The sequence below is a fragment of the Manihot esculenta genome, chromosome 17 (genome assembly GCF_001659605.2).
Source record: "Manihot esculenta cultivar AM560-2 chromosome 17, M.esculenta_v8, whole genome shotgun sequence".
In the NCBI taxonomy this organism is placed as follows: domain Eukaryota; kingdom Viridiplantae; phylum Streptophyta; class Magnoliopsida; order Malpighiales; family Euphorbiaceae; genus Manihot; species Manihot esculenta.
The window spans coordinates 29695208-29717584 of NC_035177.2; the positions used below are offsets into that span (position 1 = coordinate 29695208).

At 38.9% G+C, this 22377-nt stretch overlaps 2 protein-coding genes and 1 pseudogene across 2 annotated transcripts; 1 reads left to right on the forward strand and 2 right to left on the reverse strand.

Annotated features, from left to right (window-relative positions):
• LOC110605425 overlaps positions 1–22377 on the forward strand; it is a 73527-nt pseudogene that overhangs the window by 23482 nt on the left and 27668 nt on the right.
• Positions 1549–2262, reverse strand: LOC122722251 (purple acid phosphatase 8-like). Its single transcript, XM_043952450.1, has 4 exons — positions 2230–2262; positions 2001–2129; positions 1842–1909; positions 1549–1762 (listed from the first exon to the last, which is right to left on the reverse strand). The coding sequence occupies exons 1-4, from the start codon at positions 2260–2262 to the stop codon at positions 1549–1551; spliced, it is 444 nt and encodes a 147-aa protein (XP_043808385.1).
• On the reverse strand, positions 8040–10038 carry LOC122722252 (purple acid phosphatase 3-like). The gene is made up of 7 exons (XM_043952451.1): positions 9847–10038; positions 9326–9482; positions 9113–9220; positions 8831–8955; positions 8492–8620; positions 8333–8400; positions 8040–8253 (listed from the first exon to the last, which is right to left on the reverse strand). Exons 1-7 carry the CDS (start codon positions 10036–10038, stop codon positions 8040–8042), a joined length of 993 nt encoding a protein of 330 aa, XP_043808386.1.

A 22377-nucleotide genomic window follows, 5' to 3' on the forward strand; every position in this document is an offset into this window, starting at 1 on the left:
GGGTTTTTGCTTTAGGATTTTTCTAAGACAACAGTTGTTGCAATCTTGCTTGATCATAAATCTTCATCTTGCTTATTTGATCCTGAGTCCTGACGATATGCTGCCTTCTGATTCTGAATCAGCTGGACTAAAGGAGCCAGCATTGGATGGCACAGTGATGATAATAGGCCCTATCTGAAACAACGGGACTTCACGGTAAGTGATCATATTATCTCTTTGCTTTTGTGAGTTTATCCATTGCTCCATCATTGCGCTATTTTTAGTTCATTTTTTTTTCTCCCTTCCGTATTTTGTATTCCTCGATTCGTTTAATGTCTCTTACATTGCTATCTTCTTTGCATTACGTTATTTAATTCTGCTAAGAGTTTTTCATGCTTCTCTCTTGGCGAAAAGGCAGTCTGTTACTTAAATACTTATGCAAAGGATTTCAAAGTTTTCCTTCTTGAAAACCTTTTCTGGAATGTTTACTCCACTACTCAGGAAAACGTGCATATTATTCTAAATCTGATTCGCATTTTTTTTTTCTATATGTACTTAACCGTTAGTACATGCAAATTGGGACCCAGACTAGCCAAAAGGTCAAACTTGCTTTAAAATGGTAACTTTGAATTTTATCCACTGATATCTGAAATTTTTTGCCATTCTAATTGATAGTACAATTCTATTGTTGGACAGCCTCGCAGTTGCTTATATCGGACCAGGAAAGTTGCAAGGTAATACAATTATCACAATCACAAAGGGAGAAAATTATTGCCTTGAAGTCCTTCGTTTTGATGGAGCATCAGCTGGTGGAATTGGTGTTCAGCTGTGTCGACAGCAACCAGAAATGTGAACGTTCCTTTGATTGGGCAAACTTTTCTGCTGCCATTATTGCATGGGAAGATTATTTACATAAATTACACAAAGAGTTACTATTGAGCTTACCATATTGGAGAACAGACGGAATTATATACATTGTTCCATTTGAAGGTTCTTGACAAGGGATTTCAAGTTGGGATTTCAAGTTGTTTATAACATTAGTGACTTGAGCTGCAGCATTGGCCGGTTTTGTTGTTCGGCAATTTCCTTCCCCTTGCACTTCTACGTTTTCTTAATGTATGTATTTCTGCTCTAAGTTGGATTTTCTAATACAACTCAAACAGCATAAGATCAAATTATTTATGTTGATTTTTTGTGGAATCTGTAAAATGAGTAAAATTGCTCTACATGTTGATTGAAACTCAAAGCAATCCAATGATTGGATCTCTCCTTGTGCTCTCAAAAGGAATGCGTGGAAATCAAACGACAGTTCATCCTCTGGAAAGAGGCAATGCTTCAGCAGAAAGAAAAAGGTAAAATCATCAAAGATTTTTAAATAAAACTAATTGTAACTACCAATATGAATTTTTACATTTGTACATCAGTATGGAAGCCTATAAAGCGTAGTTCACCTATGTTTTTTGAAGGTCATTACAAATTCTCTTTTTTATTTGCATCTGCCCTGCATTTTTTTTTGTATTTATAATAGTGATGGTATAATCCTATTAGCAATTATCGATTCTTGCATCTTTATGCAGCTGAGTGACTCTCTTTGGATATGCTCCATTGGTGCAAAACACTGCCATAGGCATCATAAAATGCAAAAGCGGCCGTGGAGTCGGTCATTTGCACTGACATAAATCCTTGGCCATCATAATATAACTTCAATTCCTCTGGATCCCACTTCCTTATATCACCCCTCCAGGCCTTTGAGCCGCCTCCACTTGTTATGAATTGAATGTTGCTGCATTGAGAAACAATTGATTTAGTGTTTTGCATAAACTTTTTTAACGATGTTTCTTGTGGAAATCTATAGGTTGTACCTGTGACTGCTGCTGATATGTTGGATACAGTGATCATGCCCGTTTATGTAAGCATCAACATTATGTTCCTGGGAAAATAATTGAGAAAAAAATGGCAACTTCAAGGTTCATCAATATTCTTTTGGTAATTACTGGCTGATTCATATATTTTTAAATTACCTGTAGAATTGGAACAAGCTGCTGTAGAAGCTCTACTGTGATTCCATGGTGTCCTGCACTTAAGATGGCATGGTGGCCAACAACAAGTTTCCATTTTGCATTGGAGCTGCTCAGTGCTGCATCCACATCCTATTACAGAGGTGAAATCAAATCCATCATTAGCCTTCCCAGTTGTGCATTGAATTATTTGTTTTATTTACCCTTTAATTTTTTAGAATAGCTTTTAAACTTTTGTTTGGAGTAAATAAATATAAGAATTCATTTCAACTTTTGCATTATGTCAAATATGGATTTACTAGTAAATTTCATAAAATATGCATGTGAATTTTCAAGCATTACCTTCAACAGATTTGCAAGGTAAGTCTCCCTAGGAGAAATACCTTTCCAGTCATAGTTATGTTCTGGGTTTGTGAAGTAGTCATTCACAAATGGAGATGTGTCCACAAAGAAAATTTCAACAATTTCTACAGAAATAAGACAAAAAAATAATTAAAATATTAATATCAATTATGCCCTGGACAAATCTCAAGCAGTTTGTTGCTTCAGGATTTAAATTTTTAGAAAAAAATTAAAAATTAGGACTTTTATTTCTTCTTCTTATTATTTTTTTGTTTACCTGCATTGACTATAAATGACCTCATGCAAAGCCATCTGCTATCCTTTTGTGTGAGGATTGGATTCAACTGTGCTTCAACATCACCTCTGTAATCATGGTTACCCAAAACTGCAGAAAAGGAAATAATGAAAAAATTAATTAGATTAATGGGTTCATATTTCTCAAAGCATTGAATAGTATAATAATTGTATTAAATTTGGAGAATTAACATACCACTGTACCATTGCTTTTGCAAGCTTGGGGCTGTGTAGATATTAGTAAAAGACTCATAAAAATTTGGATCATCAATTCCTGTCAAGCCATCTTCATAAAAATTATCTCCCGTAGATATCACAAAATCTATGTCTTGTTCCTCTCCAATTACTCCCATCTGAAAATCATTTTACCAAATATAAATATATACGTTTATCAAAACTGATGATTAATGTCATGTGAAATTATTTAGAATTCAGGGTTCCTAAAAAAAACAAAATAAATAAATAAATAGAGATACTTATAAACCCAATTCTTCTACGGTACCCAATATTGAAGAGAATTGTTGCACTCTCAGGGTCATGAAATAGATAATTTCAAAAGGCTGAAGAAGAAAAGGCTTATATAATTCATATCGTTATGGAAGCAACTTTCCTTTTATAATATACAAAAAAAAAAAATTTGTAGAAATAATTTTTATAAACTATAAAGTCAAAATTGAAATTTATCCTTAAAAACTTGTATATATAGATGTAAAAGCAGGAGAGTAGAGAATTCATATATGAATGTAAAAGGGAAAAAGAAAAACAAGAGAGGACCTGTGAAGCAACTTCAGATTGGTTGAAAAGTCCTCTTCTTCCCCAATCTCCAATCACCAAGAAGCTAAGAGAACCATCAGATTTCAATGGCTGCTGGAAACGTTGAAGCTCAGCCAATGATGAAAAAGAGCAGAAACAGATGATGAAGGCTGCAAAAATAAGAGGAAGCATGGTGGGTTTTGTGAAGCCCATAGTTGAATTGTGAGATGAAATTGTGAAAAAGTGGATTCTCTAAGCAGAAAATTTAAGGGAAAAATGGGAGTTATCTTTGGCGATTCGGAAGTTGGCCATGCAAATACAATAACCCTTTATAGCTTCGTGGTGGAGGTTGGTTTGCCGTAACTTGTGAGGACATGAAATCAAAGTTGTTTCAAATTCTTTTCATCTTAGCATAGCTAACTATAAACATATAAAGGATGATAATTAAATACCATTTTAAAAGCTAACCAATAATAAATTAGTAAATTGCTCATTAACACTTTTACAAATTAGTGTTTTAATTTGTATTTGTTGTAATTTAAAGTTGTAGCTATTTATATATCTTTTTAAATTATCCCTTAATTTTCCTTTAATTTTGAAAATCATAATCACATTAAATTTCACATTCAAAAAAAGTTTTGTTGTCAATTATAAAAATATATCAACAATCTTAATTTTTTGTGACATAAAAATTTATTTATAATTATTTTATCCCTATGTAATCAATTTTTAGTTATTATTATATGAATATATTATATTTGGTATAACTATTTGAGCTGGATGAGAGGAAACTTTCACGTCCGGTTTTGAAGGGGGAAACTCTATAAGATCCTATCCCAATTTTTCTTTTGCTAGTATATTATCCAAAACATTAATTAATTAAAAAATATACTTATGTATTTTTATTGATTGTTCAATGGCTCATTAAGATTAGTTTTATTAAATCTTAGTTTCACATTGCAGGAATATGTTTTGGTCTCTTATGTCCTAGTTTTTATTATGATATCTTCATATTATATTTTTCGTTTAGTGTCTTTAAATTACATATTGAATGTATTGGTAGATTTACTAAAAAAGTATGGTATGGACCCTATTAAGTTTTTTTTTAATTATTTAAAAGTAATAAAAAATATAATGTATAAAAAAAATAATAAATGCACTACTATTATTATGTGGTAAAAGTACAGTCTCTAAATTTTTATTAATTATAACAATTATACATTGTTCTAAAATTTGGCACTCTCTGCCTTTGATTTAGGGAAAATTATTATGTAGTATATACAAAGATTTTATTGTAGCTATTAATAATAGTGGGTTCCATATAAGTCTTACTGAATACTAATTATTTGCATCAGTGCTACCTGAACTTAGAGGTTATAACATAATGCTAATTAATAATAATTTGTAACAAAAAAAAAAATCTGAACTTCAATTGAGGTAACGATAAGCTATCTATGGACTGATTGGTAATGATTGAGCTCTAGAAAAATGAACGCGGCCTTTGCATTGACATTGTAAATATATATATATTTTTTCCAGCATAGAGCACTACTAACCATACTAGTGCTAACTATGTAAGACTATTAACCCAATTAAAATTGTTTTCAATTATTCCTAAGCCCTAAACTTTTTCATTTTAGAATACCCAAATCTTCCTCTGCATCTCTCCCTCCTTCTCAGATGTCTTGAGCCTCAAGTAGAATTGATCAAATATGCCATTTGTTGTCGAAGAGTTGAAGGTGTGGGATGGAGGTTGTGATTAAAACTTCTTTGACAGATAGAAATCAGATAGACCCTTGGCTTTTCTCTGTCTTCTGGTTTGTCTATCTCTTTCACAATCAACAAAACCAATCTAAAGCTTGAACTAAGTTTTCTAACATTCAAAATTCATTCTAAATCTCATTTTAAGTTTTCTCTAAATTTCTCTACCTAATCCCATCTCTCATTCAACAATTGAATATCAAAATTCATTTCATTTAGAGACACTAATCTTCGCTTAATCATGGGGCAAAAGAAAGAGAAACGGAACGGTCAAGGATAAAATAAAATGGACTGTAGGATTAAAATATTTAACCAAATTGGTGTTCTTTCATTTGCTGAGGGTCCTAGCCGGCAAAAGTAAATATTAAAAATGCCACCAAATAATGTCATACCAATTTTTCGGAGCTAAACCAATCAGCTAATGTATATTTTATTGTTATTGAAATTAAAGTTCAGACATTTTTCTGTTACAAATTAATTATTATGTACTACTATATTACAACTCCTTAATTTAGACAGCATCAGTGAAAATCACCCAATTAATAGTCAAAATTTAACTGTTTTATATATAACAATTATAATAAAATTTCTCGATTCAGCATTAATTAATCTGTCCTTGAATAATTGATAATTAATTTAAAAAAAGTGTGTATAATAAAATATTTTCAAACGTAGATCAAAATGGAAGTAAAGGATAGCTTAGCTAAATTAAATATTTTATAGGTGAAAAGTCTAAATTTATATATTTATAACTTAATTAATGATAAAAATTTGGAAAAATAATTATTTAGCCCCTCAGATTTTATGAAATTTACTAGTTAGTTCATTGATTTAAAAAAACTCATTAAAACATTCTTGAGATATTAAAAAATCTACTAATCAATTATTTGTTAACTTTAGACATTAAGTGTTCTATTATTTAGCTCCTATAATATGAACAAAATTCATTAGTTGGTCTCTTAGTTTTATAAAAATTAAACTAATAGCCTTTCATTTTAGGCTTTTCTGAATACTTAATGGCTAAAATTAATGGAGGGACTAATTAGTTGATTTTCTAATACCTCATAGATGTTTTAATGTGTTTTTCAAAACCAAAGGGACTAACTAGTGAGTTTCACCAAACCTAAGGTACTAATAGTAATTCTCCCTATAAGTTTTAACTTTTAAATCTCTCATGGGTCATATGGAAGTGTTTAGTTTGGTTACGCATGCAAATAACTAATTGTTGCAATTTGCAATAACAAAAGCTAAATTAGGGGCAAATTAAATACTAAAAAATTAAATAACTAATCTAATATAAGCTCGATCTCATTATATGACAAAGGAAATATTTTACAATAAATAAATATTTGCCAGCAATAACTTAAATAATATTTTTTTTCTAATTTTTCCTTCTCATAAAATACAAAGACTACAAGTCTACAAGATAACATAATCCCTTCCTCAATCTTAATCCAAGCTCCCATCAGTTTCTTCTTCTTCTTCTTCACCTTGTTCTTGCTTGAAGCAAAATAACTTGCTTAAATGGTAGAGTGAAGCTCTTTGTTCTTGCTCCATTTGTGCAAAATATAGCCAGAAACATCATAGAACACAATTCTACTTGAGTTTGTGTAATCTCCATAGACATGAAACCTTGACCATCATGAAAAACTTCATTTCCTTCGGATTCCACCAATCTACATCTCCTGTCCAAGCTTTTGAGCTGCCTCCGCTAGTAAAAAATTGAAGCAAACTGCAATACATGCACGCCCATGCGTACACACATAAATAAATTTTCTTTGCAAAGTTTTCCTTCTTGAAAAACTTTTCTGAAATGTTTGCTCCACTACTGAGGAAAATGTGCATATCCTTCTAAATCTAATCTGCTTTTTTTTTTTTTTTCTAAACGTACTTAACCATTAGTACATGCAAATTGGGACCCAGACAAGCCAAAAGGTCAAACTTTCTTTAAAATGGTAACTTTGAATTTTATCCACTGATATCTGAATTTTTTTGCCATTCTAATAGATAGTACAATTCTATTGTTGGAAAGCCTCGGAGTTGCTTATTTCTCACCAGGAAAGTTGCAAGGCAATACAATTATTGCAATCACAAAGGGAGAAAAATATTGCCTTGAAGTCTTTCGTTTGAGGGACCATCAGCTGGTGGAATTGGTGTTCAGCTGTGACGACAACAACCAGAAATGTGAACGTTCCTTTGGTTGGGCAAACTTTTCTGCTGCCATTATTGCATGGGAAGATTATTTAAATAAATTACACAAAGAGTTACTATTGAGCTTACCATATTGGAGAACAGAGGGAATTATATACAGTGTTTCATTTGAAGGTTCTTGACAAGGGATTTCAAGTTGTTTATAACATTAGTCACTTGAGCTGCAGTATTGGCTGGTTTTGTTGTTCGGCAATTTCCTTCCCCTTGCACTTTTACGTTTTCTTAATGTATGTATTTCTGCTCTAAGTTGGATTTTCTAATACAATTCTAACAGCATAAGATCAGATTAGTTATGTTCAATTTTTTGTGGAATCCGTAAAATGAGTTAAATTGCTCTACATGTTGATTGAAACTCAAAGCAATCCAATGATTGGATCTCTCCTTGTGCTCTCAAAAGGAATGCGTGGAAATCAAACGACAGTTCATCCTCTGGAAAGAGGCAATGCTTCAGCAGAAAGAAAAAGGTAAAATCATCAAAGATTTTTAAATAAAACTAATTGTAACTACCAATATGAATTTTTACATTTGTACATCAGTATGGAAGCCTATAAAGCGTAGTTCACCTATGTTTTTTGAAGGTCATTACAAATTCTCTTTTTTATTTGCATCTGCCCTGCATTTTTTTTTGTATTTATAATAGTGATGGTATAATCCTATTAGCAATTATCGATTCTTGCATCTTTATGCAGCTGAGTGACTCTCTTTGGATATGCTCCATTGGTGCAAAACACTGCCATAGGCATCATAAAATGCAAAAGCGGCCGTGGAGTCGGTCATTTGCACTGACATAAATCCTTGGCCATCATAATATAACTTCAATTCCTCTGGATCCCACTTCCTTATATCACCCCTCCAGGCCTTTGAGCCGCCTCCACTTGTTATGAATTGAATGTTGCTGCATTGAGAAACAATTGATTTAGTGTTTTGCATAAACTTTTTTAACGATGTTTCTTGTGGAAATCTATAGGTTGTACCTGTGACTGCTGCTGATATGTTGGATACAGTGATCATGCCCGTTTATGTAAGCATCAACATTATGTTCCTGGGAAAATAATTGAGAAAAAAATGGCAACTTCAAGGTTCATCAATATTCTTTTGGTAATTACTGGCTGATTCATATATTTTTAAATTACCTGTAGAATTGGAACAAGCTGCTGTAGAAGCTCTACTGTGATTCCATGGTGTCCTGCACTTAAGATGGCATGGTGGCCAACAACAAGTTTCCATTTTGCATTGGAGCTGCTCAGTGCTGCATCCACATCCTATTACAGAGGTGAAATCAAATCCATCATTACCTTTCCCAGTTGTGGATTGAATTATTTGTTTTTTTTACCCTTCAAATTTTGAGAATAGCTTTTAAATTTTTGTTTGGAATAAATAAATATAAGAATTCATTTCAACTTTTGCATTATGTCAAATATGGATTTATTAGTAAATTTCATAAAATATGCTTGGGAATTTTGAAGCATTACCTTCAACAGATTGGCAAGGTAAGTCTCCCTAGGAGAAATACCTTTCCAGTCATAGTTATGTTCTGAGTTTGTGAAGTAGTCATTCACAAATGGAGATGTGTCCACAAAGAAAATTTCAACAATTTCTACAGAAATAAGACAAAAAAGAAAAATTAAAATATTAATATCAATTATGCCCTGAACAAATCTCAAGCAGTTTGTTGCTTCAGGATTTAAATTTTTAGTAAAAAAAAAATTAAAATTAGGACTTTTATTTCTTCTTCTTCTTATTTTTTTGTTTACCTGCATTGACTATAAATGACCTCATGCAAAGCCATCTGCTATCCTTTTGTGTGAGGATTGGATTCAACTGTGCTTCAACATCACCTCTGTAATCATGGTTACCCAAAACTGCAGAAAAGAAAATAATGAAAAAATTAATTAAATTAATGGATTCATATTTCTCAAAGCATTGAATAATATAATAATTTTATTAAATTTGGAGAATTAACATACCACTGTACCATTGCTTTTGCAAGCTTGGGGCTGTGTAGATATTAGTAAAAGACTCATAAAAATTTGGATCATCAATTCCTGTCAAACCATCTTCATAAAAATTATCTCCAGTAGATATCACAAAATCTATGTCCAGTTCCTCTCCAATTACTCCCATCTGAAAATCATTTTACCAAATATAAATTTATACATTTATCAAAAATGATTATTGATATCATGTGAATTTCTTCAGAATTTTTTGAAAAATTAAATAGAGAAACTTATGAACCCAAAACTTCTACGTTACTCAATATTGAAGAGAAGTGTTGCATCCAAGAGATAGATAATTTCTTTATAAATTTTTTTCTCTTTTAGCACATCTAAACATAATTTTTTTTTACATATTCATTATTCATTTCTTTATAAAATTTTTTATTCTCAAAGAAAAGAAGAGAATGGTGCAGGAACAAAAATTAATACGAGACTAAAGCAGGAGAAAATTCATCTATGGATGAAAAGAAGAAAAAGAAAAACAAGAGTACCTGTAAAGCAACTTCAGATTGGTTGTAAAGTCCTCTTCTTCCCCAATCTCCAATCACCAAGAAGCTAAGAGAACCATCAGATTTCAATGGCTGCTGGAAACTTTGAAGCTCAGCCAATGAAGAAAAAGAGCAGAAACAGATGATGAAGGCTGCAAAAATAAGAGGAAGCATGGTGGGTTCTGTAAAGGCCATGGTTGGATTGTGAGTTGAAATTGTGAAAGAAGGGATTCTCCAAGCAGAAAATTTAAAGGGGAAGACGAGAGTTATTTTTGGCGATCAAGTTCGATAGTTGGCCATGCAAAGTTATTATATTTAGTATTTGAAACATGTGAATAGAATTGTTTTTTATAAATAATATTAATATATTATAATATATAGAATAAGATGCATTTTTATTTAATAGCTATGTGAATAGAATTCAAAGAGGAAAAGATTCATATTTACTTAATCGCTATATTATAATATTGATATATTATAATATGAGTATTATATTGCTGCTACTAAATATATATCTAACATTTTCTAACTTATTTGACAAGAAAAAGATTCAACACCTAAAAACTAGACAAAAAAATTTAAAAATTTGCCTTGAATGTGTGAAGTTCATACATTACAACTTACATTAAAGAATAAATTTGAAATAATGAAATATTTTATTTTGTTTTAATTGAAATGGAGGAAGATATTAAGAATAAAAATCTAAAATAGACCAAGGAATTATGGATTATCAAAAAGGGATAAAAAAAAAACATACAAAACTATTATGGGTTTACGAAATTCAATGTACGGGAGAATTCGATTGAAAAATATATTATAATATAAAGATAAATTTAACTTACGGTTATTTGAACTTAGGTTACTGTTTTATTATTCTCATTAAATTTTAGTTTATTTTAAAAAAATTATTAATATTTAAATATTTGTTTGAATAATTACTCAGAGTGAGTTTCTAGCAGATTTTCCAATAAAACATATATATGGCATATTTTATGTGGCTAAAGTGTAATACCCGGCTAGACTCCGGTGTCGAAATTCCTACCGTCCGGTGGAATTTCGGATGTCGGAGACCTCTAGAAGGGTAAAACCATGTTTTCATGAAATGTTTTAATGTTTTTGATGATTTTAAGTAAAGAGGAAATGAGATTTTGAATAAAAACACCCTTGGAGGAAACTCAGGTTCGGCCGCCGAAACTCAAAGTTCGGCCGCCGAAACTCAAAGTTCGGCCGCCGAAACTCAAAGTTCGGCCGCCGAATATGCATGCACTTCGGGAGTGCTTTAGGCCCCCGAAGGCATAAGTGAGGAAAGTCCAGGTTCGGCCGCCGAACCTCAAGTTCGGCCGCCGAACATGGCATGCATGCGGAGGCACTTTCGGCCCCCGAACGTGGCCTGGCCAGCCACTATAAAAGGGTCCCTTAGCCGAAAACGGGCGAGCTTTTTCCCCATTTTCGGCCAAGGTGAGTCCTTCCGCCATTCCTCACCATCCTTGAGTTCTTTCCTTCAAATCTTTCAAGTTTTTCACAAGCTTTTGCTTTGTTTTGAAGATTTTCGAGTTTAAAGCAAGTTTTGGAGCTTTGAGGTTCAAGAACTCAAAATCTCCCACTTCGAGTTTAGAACGTCTCTCTCTCGATCTTCAAGAGGTAAGAGCCGATCTTAAGCTCATTTCATGTTTAAAGTAAGTTTTATGCAAGATCTATGGGGTAGAACGCATGTTTAGCTCATAGTTAGATTTTTGAGTTAATGTTATGTTTTGAGCATGTATGTTGGATTTGAGTTGTTGTTGTGTGTTGTAGTTGGGGTTTAAGTTAGTTTGAAGCCCCTAGGAGCCAATGTATGTATATTTGCATGATTTGGATGAGTTATATGCATGTTGAAAGATTTGGGAGGCAAATGTGCATAAAGGAGCCAAGTTTCTGCCCTTTGGCAGAAACCAGGTTCGGCAGCCGAAGGAACTTTCGGCCGCCGAACATGGCTGGGGAGGCAGGCCTTTCGGCTGCCGAAGTTGCCCCCGAAAAGAGACTTTTGTCTCTGTCTGGGACTTTCGGTCGCCGAAGGTGCCGCCGAACCTGCCCTGTTCTGCCTTCCTTTGCATGTTTTTGCATGATTGTTTTGAGGTGTTTTTGGGGGTTTTTGGGGGATGTTTTTAGAGTTATGTTCTAGTTGTTTGGTCCCTCATTTGAGTCCACCTGTGTAGGTTCGGACCCGAGGAACCGAGGACCCTAGCAGTGAGTTCAGCTGCTTCTGAGTCAGTAGAGCTTCGGCCAGAGGTGAGTAGAATAAACCTTTATGTTTTTAAAGCAAATGAATTATACAGTTGAGCATGTTCATGCATCATGAATGCCATGTGATGAATTAGGTTGTTTGCATTAGAATTCACGAATATGTTGCATTGCATTTATGATGTTGATGTGGATTGGTTATTGAATGATCCTTTAGTCCTCATATGGTATGATGATGCTACGGCATGAGATGGTATGGAAGTCCAGGTTGTACCCATTCTACGTCCCTGGCACTATGTAAGAGAAAGTCCAGGTTGTACCCATTCTACGTCCCTGGCACATTGGTATGTATGATATGCTATGTTAAGAGAAAGACCGGTTGTACTCATTCTACGTCCTGGCACTTTGGAATGTAGAGGACTATTGGTGACAATACCATCCGAGATGTGATTAGTTGTGATGTGTTGCATTACATAATGGCATGAGATTTAAATATTGTTTTCTATTATTCTGCTCACTGGGCTCTAGTAGCTCACCCCTTTTCCCTAATCCCCCAGGATTGCAGGTGCGGGCTAGACAGAGAAGTCAAGAAGAGTAAAGTCTCATGTTTGTAATAGTTAGAAAGTGGACATGATAAATTGTATAATGATGTAAAGTTGAACAGTCATGTTATTTATAAAGATATTGAGGATTAGAATACATGATCTTAGAGGTTTTATGATGACTATGTTTAGCCAACTCAACATATGTTATGCCACCCATTGGGGGCATTGATGAGATCCCACAGAGGGGTCAAGATATGATTATGTATATGTTCAGTGCATGCACAGGTTGAGTTTGGCGTATGATAGAATGTATGAAAGAAAAGTTTTAAATTTTTATGTATGTTTTTGATCATGTATGGGATTAAACGGGTTTCCAGGATGTATGTTTGGCTTGCTACGGGTCCCGGCGGCCTTAAGTCGACCCGGATCCTAGCGCCGGTAGCGGTCCGATTTTCGGGTCGTTACAGAATGGTATCAGAGCCCTAGGTTCATATGGTCGGACCTAGAGTGTCGGGCTCATAGATGTTATAGAAGGTCAAGCACAATAGGAAAGATCATGTCCACTAGGATAGGATGTGGAGTCCTGTCTTGTTTGATGATGTGAAATGCCATGATTATATACATGTGCATTAATGCTATGATATGAATGATATGTATGTGATGAGGGTTCATGTGTGCCCACATGAACCATATGATGCTAATGTTTGCTTGTTATGTGCTGCCTTTCAGAAAACAGGATGAGAGGAACTCGTCGATCTGCACGATTGTCTGGAGTGCCACCTTAGGATGAGGGCATGAGTGCCCGTCCTCCTACATTGCCTAGGGCAATGTCAAGCAGGTCCAACAGGGACAGAGCAGTAAGAGACCCTAGAAGGTCTTTGGATCTGGGTAGAAGCAGATCAGTCAGAGGAACAGTTCAGGGAGGAGCGTCAGAGGACATGGGGGATGATATGGATGTAGAGCAGAGAAGGGATGGCAGTTTGGGAGTTAGTATGTCAGAAGAGGGAATGGGAGCGTCCCAAGGAGGCACTCAGGCCTCGGGATTTGTTCAGCCACCCCACTACCCACACTTCTCACAAAATCCCGGGTATTCGATGGGAGGTACATCGGATTACCCTAGTTTCACCCCTTATCCCTCACAGATGCCATACCCACCCTACTACCCACCATATTCACAATACCCAATGTATCCACCCCCACCTTACTATCCAAACCCTACTTCAGAAAATGTTGCACCACCTCCACGACCTACAGAACCAGCAGCCCCTGTTACCCAACCTTCTAGACCTAGCTCAGCCAGTGGGAGCAAGGTCAAGATGACCGACTACATGAAGTTGGGTGCTCCCCAGTATGAAAAAGGGGATGACCCGTTTGTGTATCTTGAGAGGGTTAAGGTGATCACGGATGAGATTGGGGCTGATGACAGTAGAGCCATTCAGATGGCTGGGTTCACTCTTAAGTGCAAGAAGGCACGAGAATGGTTCAAGAATTATGTGAACCCGAAAGTAGACAGCATGTCTTGGGAGGAGTTTGCAAACGAGTTTGCAGGATGGGCTTTCCCAGATAGTTCAAGGGAGCTGAAGATGATAGAGTTTGAGCAATTGAGGTAGACTGATGAGATGGGTATAGAGGAGTTCACAGACAGATTCTTGGAGCTGTTGCCATTTGCAGGGCAAAACCTTGACACGGATCAGAAAAGATCAAGGAGGTATATCATGAAACTCCACTCTAGATATTCCTCCTTGATCCAGTCAGCAGACAGGGAGAGTTTCCACGCCATAGTGGATATGGCCCGGAAAATGGAGGCCAGTGCCATTGTTCAGGGAACAGTTAAGCAGTCAGTGGCACAGCCTTCTGGTTCTAAGACCCCAGGCTCTTCCTCTTTCAGTGCAGTAGCTTCAGGTAGCAAAAAGTGGAGTAACACCACTAGGAAGCCCAAGAAGAACAAGTTTTGGAACAAGGTCAAGTCTAGTCTGGGACTAGGGAGTGGCTCAAGCTCTGGCGCAGATAATGCAGTTTGTGCAAAGTGTGGTAGGCTACACAGGGGAGTTTGTCGGGCTGGGACAGCAGCCTGCTTCAGATGCGGGCAAGAGGGACACATGGCTCGGGAGTGTCCTAGGGCAGCTTTTGGAGCACAGTCTCAGTAGACAGCTTCTGGCAGTGTGGCTCAGCCAGCAGCTCCAGCCATGACTCAGGCCAGCGGCAGAGGCAGAGGGAGAGGGGCAGCCTCTTCTTCAGCGGGTTTCAGAGGTGAAGGTCCATCAGCTCCAGCACGGATCTTCACGATGACTCAGCAGGAGACAGACGCATCTAACACCGTGGTGGCAGGTAATTTAGTCATTGGTTGTTCAGATGTGTATGCCTTGATGGACCCTGGTGCATCTCATTCTTTTATTGCTCCGAGAGCCGTCCAGAGGTTGGGGTTGATGATCTCTGAGTTAGAGTGTCCTCTCTGGATCAGTGGACCCAAGTGTGATCCATCAGTGGCAGAGTCAGTCTGCCAGTGTAGTCCTGTGTTTGTTGAGGGAAGATGCTTGTCTGCCGACCTGGTGGTTCTAGATTTGATAGATTTTGATGTCATTCTAGGGATGGACTGGCTATCTACCCATGGTGCTACCTTGGACTGCAGGGACAAGGTAGTCAGGTTCAGAGTTCAGGATGGGTCAGAGGTTGTCTTCAGGGGAGACAGGAGGGGTACACCTAGAGGTCTGATATCAGCTCTTCAGGCTCGTAGGTTGCTTAGGAAGGGATGTCAGGGGTATTTGGCTCATGTGAGAGAGATTAGCAGTCAGGTTAGAGAGCCCGCCTCGATGCCAGTGGTTAGAGAGTTTCTAGACGTCTTCCCAGACGAGCTGCCAGGTTTACCACCTGCTAGGGAGATAGAGTTCGAGATAGAATTGATGCCTGGAACCCGACCGATCTCTATTCCTCCCTACAGGATGGCTCCAGCCGAGTTGAAAGAATTGAAGGAACAGTTGCAAGAGTTGGTAGAAAAGGGCTTCATCCGACCGAGCACTTCGCCTTGGGGTGCACCAATTTTGTTCGTAAGAAAGAATGATGGATCCCTTAGGCTTTGTATCGACTACAGGCAGTTGAACAAAGTCACTACCAAGAATAAGTACCCGTTGCCTAGGATCGACGATCTATTTGACCAGCTAGCCTGAGCGGGTTGTTTCTTCAAAATAGATCTGAGATCTGGGTACCACCAGCTGAGGATCAGAGATGAGGATGTGCCAAAGACAGCTTTCAGGACCAGATATGGGCATTTTGAGTTCCTTGTAATGCCGTTCGGGTTAACTAACGCCCCTGCAGCATTCATGGATCTCATGAACAGAGTGTTTAGTCAGTACCTAGATCACTTTGTTATTGTTGTAATACCCGGCTAGACTCCGGCATCGGAATTCCTACCGTCCGGTGGAATCGCGGATGTCGGAAACCTCTAGAAGGGTAAAATCATGTTTTTATAAAATGTTTTCATGTATTCTAATGTTTTAAGTATGAAATAAAATGAGTTTTTGCATGAAAAAGTCCTTGGAGGAAAACTCAGGTTCGGCCGCCGAAAGTCAAGTTCGGCCGCCGAACATGAATGGGTTTTGGAGGCACGTTAGGCCCCCGAAAGCATGAACGACGGAAGTCCAGGTTCGGCCGCCGAACTTAACCTTCGGCCGCCGAACATAGCATGCATGCGGAGGCACATTCGGCCCCCGAACGTGGCCTGGCCAGCCACCTATAAAAGGGTCCCTTAGCCGAAAACGGGCGAGCTTTTTCTCCCCATTTCGGCCAAGGTGAGCATTCCGCCATCCTTCCCCAATCTTGAGTTTTTCCTTCCTTTTTCCATGATTTTTACAAGTTTATAACTTTGGTTTTGAAGATCTTTGAGCTTAGAACGAGTTTTGGAGCTTGGAGACCAAAAGTTGGAACTTCTCCCATCTCCAAGTTTAGATCTCCTCAACCCTCGATCTTCAAGAGGTAAGAGCCGATCTTAAGCTCATAGTATGTTTTAAATAAGTTTTATGAAGTTTTATGGGGTAGAAATGCATGTTTGAGTTAGTTGAGCTATGTTAGGTTTTATGTGATTTTTGAACAATGTGGCATGTTTGAGTATGTTTGAAGTGTTGTAGATAGGGTATATGTTTGTTTGAGGCCCCTAGGAGCTTGTATGCATGTTTTGGTTAAATGGTATGCATGATTTGAGCTTGGGAGGCGAAATGTGCATAGGAGAGCTGAGTTTCTGCCATTCGGGAGAAACTCAGGTTCGGCCGCCGAAGGGACTTTCGGCCGCCGAACCCCCTTGTGGAGGCAGCATTCGGCTGCCGAAGCTTGCCTCCGAAAGAGGACTTTCGGATCTGTCTGGGACTTTCGGCCGCCGAAGGTGCCGCCGAAAGTGCCTGACTTTCGGATCTGTCTGGACTTTCGGCCGCCGAAGGTGCTGCCGAAAGTGCCCTGTCCAGACTTTTCTTGCATGTTTTTATGTGATGTTTTCAGGATGTTTTAGGGGGTTTTTGGGGAGTATAGTAGAGTTATGTTTATGTATGTTTGGTCCCTTATTGGAGTCCACCTGTGTAGGAACGGACCCGAGGAACCGAGGTGCTTAGCAGTGTCAACTGCTTCAGAGATAGTCCAGAGCTAGTCTCATGTGAGTGGAACTGAACCTTATGTTTTAAAGTAAATCAAATGTTAAGCATGTTCATGCATCATAAAATGCCATGATATGTAGTAGGTTGTATTGCATTAGTATTCACGAATATGATGCATTGCATAATATGTTGTTGATGTGGATGAATCTTGAATGATCCTTTAGCCCTCAATACGATATGATATGATATGATATGCCATGGTATGATATGAGATAGAAAGACCAGGTCGCCCCTGGCACTATGTTATGTAAGCGAACACTAGGTGAGGCCTAATCGCCCCTGGTGTAGTCGGACATGTTATGATATGAGTTAAGTAAGCGAATACTAGGTGTGGCCTCATCGCCCCTGGTATAGTTGGACGTATTACGACACGTAGAGGGCTATGGGTGACAAATTCATCCTTGATGTGATATGTTTGTGATGTGATGCATTTCATGATAGCATACGTTAAAATGAACTGTTTTCTTTATGGTTTCTGCTCACTGGGCTTTTTAGCTCACCCCTCTCCCCTAACCCCAGGTTTGCAGGGTCAGAGGTAGTTCAGGAAGACGACGAGATATGGTTATGGTCTTGACATGTAATAGAATAGTAGTGGACATGATGTAATGTAAGGTTATGTATTGATGTAAAAAGAGTTGTATTGCATAATGATATTATGTTATATGTTCAGAATTATAGTATTGTGCTTGGCCCGAGTTGGTTAATCCCTTTATACATGAGTTTTATTTTATGTCATTTCATGTGATGGACCGAGTTTGACAAAGGGTATGCTGACCCTAGGGGTTCTATGAGTTCAGTCATAGTGCATACACAGGTCAAACGGGTTAAAGAAGAAGTTTACAGTTTTATGTTTTAAAGTTTATGCTTATGTTTGATCATGTATGGGATTATACCAGCTATACAGGATGTATGTTAGGCTTGCTACGAGTCCCGGCGACCTTAAGTCGATCTGGATCCTAGCGCCGGTAGCGGTCCGGATTTTCGGGTCGTTACAATTGTCTTCATAGATGATATCTTAGTGTATTCCAGGAATGCAGAGGAGCATGCCCATCATCTGAAGTTGGTTCTGCAGACCTTGAGGGAACATGGCTTGTATGCCAAGTTCTCTAAATGTGAGTTCTGGCTGAGGAGCATTTCATTCTTGGGGCATGTAGTGTCAGAGAATGGGATTGAGGTGGACCCCAAGAAGACAGAAACTGTGGCTAACTGGCCTAGACCCACTTCAGTGACGGAGATCAGGAGTTTCTTGGGTTTGGCAGGTTACTACAGGAGGTTCATTCAGGACTTCTCGAAAATAGCAGCTCCTCTGACCAGACTAACCAGGAAGAATCAAAAGTTTCTGTGGACCGACCAGTGCGAAGAGAGTTTTGAAGAGCTTAAGAAGAGGTTGACTTCAGCACCAGTTTTAGCTCTGCCATCTAGTGATGAGGACTTTACAGTCTTTTGTGATGCGTCCCGTGTGGGACTGGGTTGTGTACTAATGCAGAATGAGAGGGTGATTGCTTATGCTTCTAGGCAGCTGAAGAAGCATGAGTTGAATTACCCCACGCATGACCTTGAGATGGCAGCAGTAATCTTTGCACTCAAGATGTGGAGGCACTACCTCTATGGGGTAAAATGTGAGATCTTTACAGATCATAAGAGCCTACAGTACATCCTGAGTCAAAAAGATTTGAACTTGAGACAGAGGAGACGGGTAGAGCTGCTGAGTGACTATGATTGCAAGATTCAGTATCATCCGGGTAAGGCGAATGTCGTGGCAGACGCCCTAAGCCGGAAGTCACTAGGCAGTCTATCCCACATCACGGCAGAGAGGAGACCAGTGGTGAAGGAGTTTTACAAGCTCATTGATGAAGGTTTACAGTTGGAGTTGTCTGGTACAGGTGCCTTGGTTGCTCAGATGAAAGTGACACCCGTGTTTCTGGAGCAGGTGGCTCAGAAACAGCATGAGGACCCAGAGTTAGTAAAGATTGCCAGGACTGTTCAGTCAGGCAAGGACAGTGAGTTCAGATTTGACAATAAGGGGATCCTCCACTATGGGAGTCGATTGTGTGTACCAGATGACATAGGGCTAAAAGGAGACATTATGAGAGAGGCTCATAATGCAAGATACAGCATTCACCCCGGAGCCACCAAGATGTACCAAGATCTGAAGAAAGTTTATTGGTGGCCAGTAATGAAGAAAGAAGTAGCACAGTTCGTGTCAGCCTGCGAAGTGTGTCAGAGGGTGAAGCTGGAACATCAGAAGCCGGCTGGAATGCTTAACCCGCTACCTATTCCAGAGTGGAAATGGGAGAATATAGCTATGGACTTCGTAGTGGGGTTACCGGCAGCGTCCAACAGATTGGACTCCATATGGGTGATTGTGGACAGACTCACCAAATCTGCTCACTTCATTCCTGTCAGGAGTGGCTACTCTGTGGACAAGTTGGCGCAGGTATATGTGGATGAGATCGTCAGGCTGCATGGGGTTCCTGTTTCGATAGTGTCAGATAGAGGGCCCCAGTTCACCTCCAGGTTTTGGCGGAGTCTGCAGAATGCCATGGGTACTAGGTTACATTTCAGCACTGCCTTCCACCCCCAGAATGACGGACAGTAAGAAAGGACCATCCAGACTATCGAGGATATGCTTAGAATGTGTGTGCTGGACTTTTGCGGTTTTTGGAGGCAGCATCTACCTTTGGTGGAGTTTGCCTACAATAACAGCCATCATGCTAGCATCGGGATGGCTCCATATGAAGCTTTATATGGAAGGAAGTGCAGATCACCTGTTTGTTGGGAGGAAGTTGGAGAGAAGGCCTTGGCAGGGCCTGAGTTAGTAGAGGTTACCAGCAGGGTGGTACCTATAATCAGAGAGAGAATCAAGACTGCGGCAAGCAGGCAGAAGAGTTATGCAGACATCCGCAGAAGGCAGATAGAGTTTCAGGAGGGGGATCTGGTATTGCTCAAGGCGTCTCCAATGAAAGGAGTGGTTCGCTTTGGGAAGAAAGATAAACTAGCCCCGCGATACATCGGACCCTTTGAAATCTTACAGAAGATTGGGAATGTGTTGTACAAGCTAGATTTGTCTGCTTCAATGGCAAGAATCCATCCGGTTTTCCATGTTTCAATTTTGAGGAAATTTGTGTCAGATCCGGGCAAGGTTCTTAGTGAGCCTGATGTGGAGATCCAAGAGGATCTCACCTATGTTGAGCAGCCAGTGCGGATCATAGACACCCAGATCAGAAAGCTAAGAAACAAGGAAATCCCGATGGTGAAAGTCCTATGGAACCACCATAATATGGAAGAGTGCACTTGGGAGACACGGGAGTCCATGCTCCAGCAATACCCTTATCTTTTCTAAGATTAGTTCTTGTATGTTTCATGTAACGACCCGAAAATCGGACCGCTACCGGCGCTAGGATCCGGGTCGACTTAAGGCCGCCGGGACCCGTAGCAAGCCTAACATGCATCCTGTAAACCTGCTTAATTCCATACATGATCAACAACATACAAAAAAAAAAAAATTAAAACTTTTCTTTCCATTCATATGCCAACTCAACCTGTGCATATACATATACTTAACATAATCATAACATTGATCCCTCAGTGGGATCTCATTAGTGCCCCCAATGGGTGACACAACATATGCTGAGTTGGTTTACATAAATGACATAAAATAACCAAGATCATGTATTAAAAGGGATTACAACGTCTATGGTCAAGCACACCTCTAATCATCCATAAACATCATTACATAACTATACTGTACTTAAGGCATTACATTACAATTTGATCATGTCCATTGCTAGCTATTACATAAACATGACTTCTTTACTCTATCCGGACTCCCGCTCTATACAGTACCTGCAAGCCTGGGGGTAAAGGGAGAGGGGTGAGCTAAAAGCCCAGTGAGAAGAACTATAAAACATATTAACACTATGCTCCAATGAAATGCATCATAACACAGACAATTCACATAAGGGTTGGGTGAACTTGTCACCAATTAGTCCAAGCTAACATTGTGCCAGGCCGTAGCATGGGGTCCTGGTCTTCCTGTCATAACATACATTACTTACCATTTGCCCCAGGGCCTCATCTGGGCTCCTGGTCTTCGAGTCCCATAACCGTGCCAGGCCGTAGAATGGGGTCCTGGTCTTTCCTTACATAGTGCCAGGCCGTAGAATGGGGTCCTGGTCTTCTTGTCATGGACTAATTGGGTCATCCAACATTCACCCACATCAACAACAATTGATGCAATGCGGCATATTCGTGAAACTAATGCAATCATCCTATTGCATAATCATGATGCATGAAACATGATAAAACATTTAATTTAAAAGATTAAGTTTAGTTCCACTCACCTCTGGCTGACTCTGACAACACCGAAGCAGCTGAACTCACTGCTGGGGTCCTCGGTTCCTCGGGTCCGAACCTACACAGGTGGACTCAAATGAGGGACCAAACATACCTGAACATAACTATAAACTATTCCCCAAAAACCCCCTAAAACATCATGAAACAACCATACAAAAACATGCAAGGAAGGCCTGGACAGGGCACTTTCGGCGGCAGGTTCGGCGGCCGAAAGTCCCTCCAGAGCCGAAAGTCAGGCAGGTTCGGCGGCACCTTCGACGGCCGAAACTCCCAGACAGAGACGAAACTCATGCATGTTCGGCGGCCAAAACTGCCAGACAGAGACGAAAGTCTCCCTTTCGGGGGCAAGCTTCGGCAGCCGAAAGGCTGCCTCCCCAGCCATGTTCGGCGGCCGAAAGTCCTTCGGCTGCCGAACCTGGTTTCTGCCAAAGGGCAGAAACTTGGCTCCCTATGCACATTTCGCCTCCAAACCTTTCCAACATGCATCAAACCTATTCTACAACACACAAACACAAGCATACATGTTCCTAGGGGCCTCAAACCAACATAAACCCCATCTACAACACATCAAGAAGATCACATTGTTCATGAACATACATTTATACCCATAAACTCCAAAAGCATAACCATAACCTAAACATGCATTCTAACCCATAGATCTACTGAAAACTTACTTAAAACATGCAATGAGCTTAAGATCGGCTCTTACCTCTTGAAGATCGAGAGAGAGTCGACCTAAACTCGAAGTTGGGAGAGATTGGGTTCTTGAACCTCCA

Coding starts and splice junctions, on each gene's coding strand:
- LOC122722251 (XM_043952450.1), bottom strand. CDS start 2,262: ATGAATTCTTATATTTATTTACTCCAAACAAAA. Junction 1,910..2,000: donor AGCTTGTTCCAATTCTACAG/GTAATTTAAAAA, acceptor TTATTTTCCCAG/GAACATAATGTTGATGCTTA. Junction 1,763..1,841: donor CATATCAGCAGCAGTCACAG/GTACAACCTATA, acceptor TTCTCAATGCAG/CAACATTCAATTCATAACAA.
- LOC122722252 (XM_043952451.1), bottom strand. CDS start 10,038: ATGGCCTTTACAGAACCCACCATGCTTCCTCTTATTTTTGCAGCCTTC. Junction 9,483..9,846: donor AATCTGAAGTTGCTTTACAG/GTACTCTTGTTT, acceptor AATGATTTTCAG/ATGGGAGTAATTGGAGAGGA. Junction 8,254..8,332: donor CATATCAGCAGCAGTCACAG/GTACAACCTATA, acceptor TTCTCAATGCAG/CAACATTCAATTCATAACAA.